Source organism: Berghia stephanieae, chromosome 1 (genome assembly GCF_034508935.2).
Source record: "Berghia stephanieae isolate SIO BIC M18660-M18661 chromosome 1, UCSD_Bste_1.3, whole genome shotgun sequence".
Lineage (NCBI taxonomy): Eukaryota > Metazoa > Mollusca > Gastropoda > Nudibranchia > Aeolidiidae > Berghia > Berghia stephanieae.
Window position 1 is genome coordinate 73,446,102 of NC_088360.1, and position 2,500 is coordinate 73,448,601.

Here is a 2,500-nt window from a genome sequence, read left to right on the forward strand (position 1 = left end):
TAATTAGCTCTAAAAACCCTAAATTGTTCAGAGACAGAGTCGCTTCTAAACAACAGGCACATCAAAGTCTGCAACAATACAACCCTGGTGGTTTGTAGATATGTAGGAAGAAGAAGAAGAATTATATAGCATTTCAGAAGCCTAAAATCAGTTCTCTACAGACACATATTCAGCTTGCCCCATCCAACACATCCTGGGTAGATAAAATGCATTTTACTATGTACAGACTTCAACTTGATGTAAGTCGGCCCGTGGGGTAGGGAAGGGGGGGGGGGGGGCGTTGTTTGAATATGTGATCTATAACCATGGTGAGTGTAACATCCTTCTGGTTCTTCTTTGTCAGCATCAAGACAAGATTTTGTAGAGGGATAATGTGTTACAAAAAGTTCACCTTTGTATGTTTCTGATGACGACGTCTGTTTATAATAACTATCAATTGATTTTCAGATTTTGTAATGTCCGATAGGTGTATTCGTTCCGTCGTTGGATCATGCTTATCAAAGATGATGACCACTTTTCTTACTGGCAAGAAATCAGATGCATGCAAGTGAGTGGAATGCTTTTTAAAATATTATTATTAATTGATCATAACAGAAAGATAATAATGGTAATTAAAAGAGCACTAATAATAATAATAATAATAATAATAATAATAATAATAATAGTAATAATAATAATAATAATAATAATAATATTAATAACAATAATGATAATAATAATAATAGTTAATAATAATAAAATAATAATAATAATAATAATAATAATAATAATAATAATAATAATTGTATAGAGCATACACACACATACACACTTACACATACACACTTACACACACACACACGCACATACATACATACATACATACATACATACATACATACATACATACATACATACATACATACATACATACATACATACATACATACATACATACAAACAAACACACACAAGCACGCACCATCAACCATACTCTTATTGTTTACCTAATAGCAGAAATAATCGATAACCAAATGAACATGAACATTGAAAGATACCGAATATGTTTTTGTAAAATTGTAATGTTTTAGTTTTTATTTAAAAACAACTACTTGCACAATTGACGCTCCACGAATAGCTTTGGGAAGTCGTTCCATTTCTGAGAACGCAATGTTGAAAACGAACTTCCATCCCAAATAAGTAATTTGATTTATTATTTACTTGGAGGTTAGTGTGGGACGATAAAGACCATAGCATTCTAGATGGAGAATAGACATTATAATAACTAGGTGTTAAACCATTTATTAGGCTTTTAAAGGAATTATTATATATTCAACCGTCACTTAATGGTAATCAATCCAATTCAAACAGAATGGGCAACATATGTTTTCATCTATTTTGCTGTCTTGTATATGTGATATGGATTTTTTCCTTTCCAATATGCAACATATTGCATTTATTGGTATTAAATTTTTGTTGCCACTTTCTTGCTATTCAAAAACAGAGGTAATATAATCTTGGATGATTAAATGCTGCCAGCATCAATACCACATTACCGTTGCATACAGTTCCAATCTGATGTAATGTTAGTTAAGTTATAAGTTTAAACATTGAGCTTTTATTTAGCGCAGTATCCTCTGAACGTGCCCAGCGCGATTTACAGTAATGAACAAAAACAATGTTAATTTTTTTTATCCTGTCACTTGTTTTACATGCACAGTCAATCCACAAGTGTTGCGTATCAACTGAAAGAGGAATGGTAGAGGATTCATAAAATAGAAGATTTATTGATTGGCGAGCCTCCATTGCTGTAGAGTAAATATATTTTGATAGTAGTAGTAGTAGTATTAATAGTAGTAGTAGAAGAAGTAGTAGTAGTAGTAGTAGTAGTAGTAGTAGTAGTAGTAGTAGTAGTAGTAGTAGTAGTAGTAGTAGTAGTGGAACTAGTAGAAGTAGTAGTATTAGTTGTAGTATAGTAGTAGTAGTAGTAGTAGTAGTAGTAGTAGTAGTAGTAGTAGTAGTAGTAGTAGTAGTAGTAGTAGTAGTAGTAGTAGTGGTAGTGTAGTAGTAGTAGTGGTAGCAGTAGAGTAGTAGTAGTAGTAGTAGTAGTAGTAGTAGAAGTAGTAGTAGAAGTAGTAGTATTAGTAGTGCTACTAGTACTACTACTACTACCACTAGTAGTAGAAGTAGTAGTAGTAGTAGTAGTAGTAGTAGTAGTAGTAGTAGTAGTAGTATTAGCAGTAGTAGTAGTAGTAGTAGTAGTAGTAGTAGTAGTAGCAGTAGCAGTAGTAGTAGTAGTAGTAGTAGTAGTAGTAGTAGTAGTAGTAATAATAGTAGCAGTAGTAGTAGTAGTAAAAGAAGCCGGAGTAGTTCCAGTAGTAGCAGTTGTAGTAGTAGTAGTACACTACTACTACTACTACTAGTACTACTACTACTACTACTACTACTACTAGTAGTAGTAGTAGTAGTAGTAGTAGTAGTAGTAGTAGTAGTAGTAGTAGTAGTATTAGTAGTAGTAGCA

The 2,500-nt window shown here is 32.3% G+C and overlaps 1 protein-coding gene across 2 annotated transcripts in view; it reads left to right on the forward strand.

The window, feature by feature from the left end:
• Positions 1-2,500, forward strand: part of LOC144956360 (uncharacterized) — a 32,274-nt gene that overhangs the window by 27,151 nt on the left and 2,623 nt on the right. For both annotated transcript variants that reach the window (XM_078886857.1, XM_078886861.1), the window contains exon 8: positions 448-547. In XM_078886857.1, the coding sequence (XP_078742983.1) occupies positions 448-547 (100 nt within the window). The remainder of the gene's footprint in view (positions 1-447; positions 548-2,500) is intronic.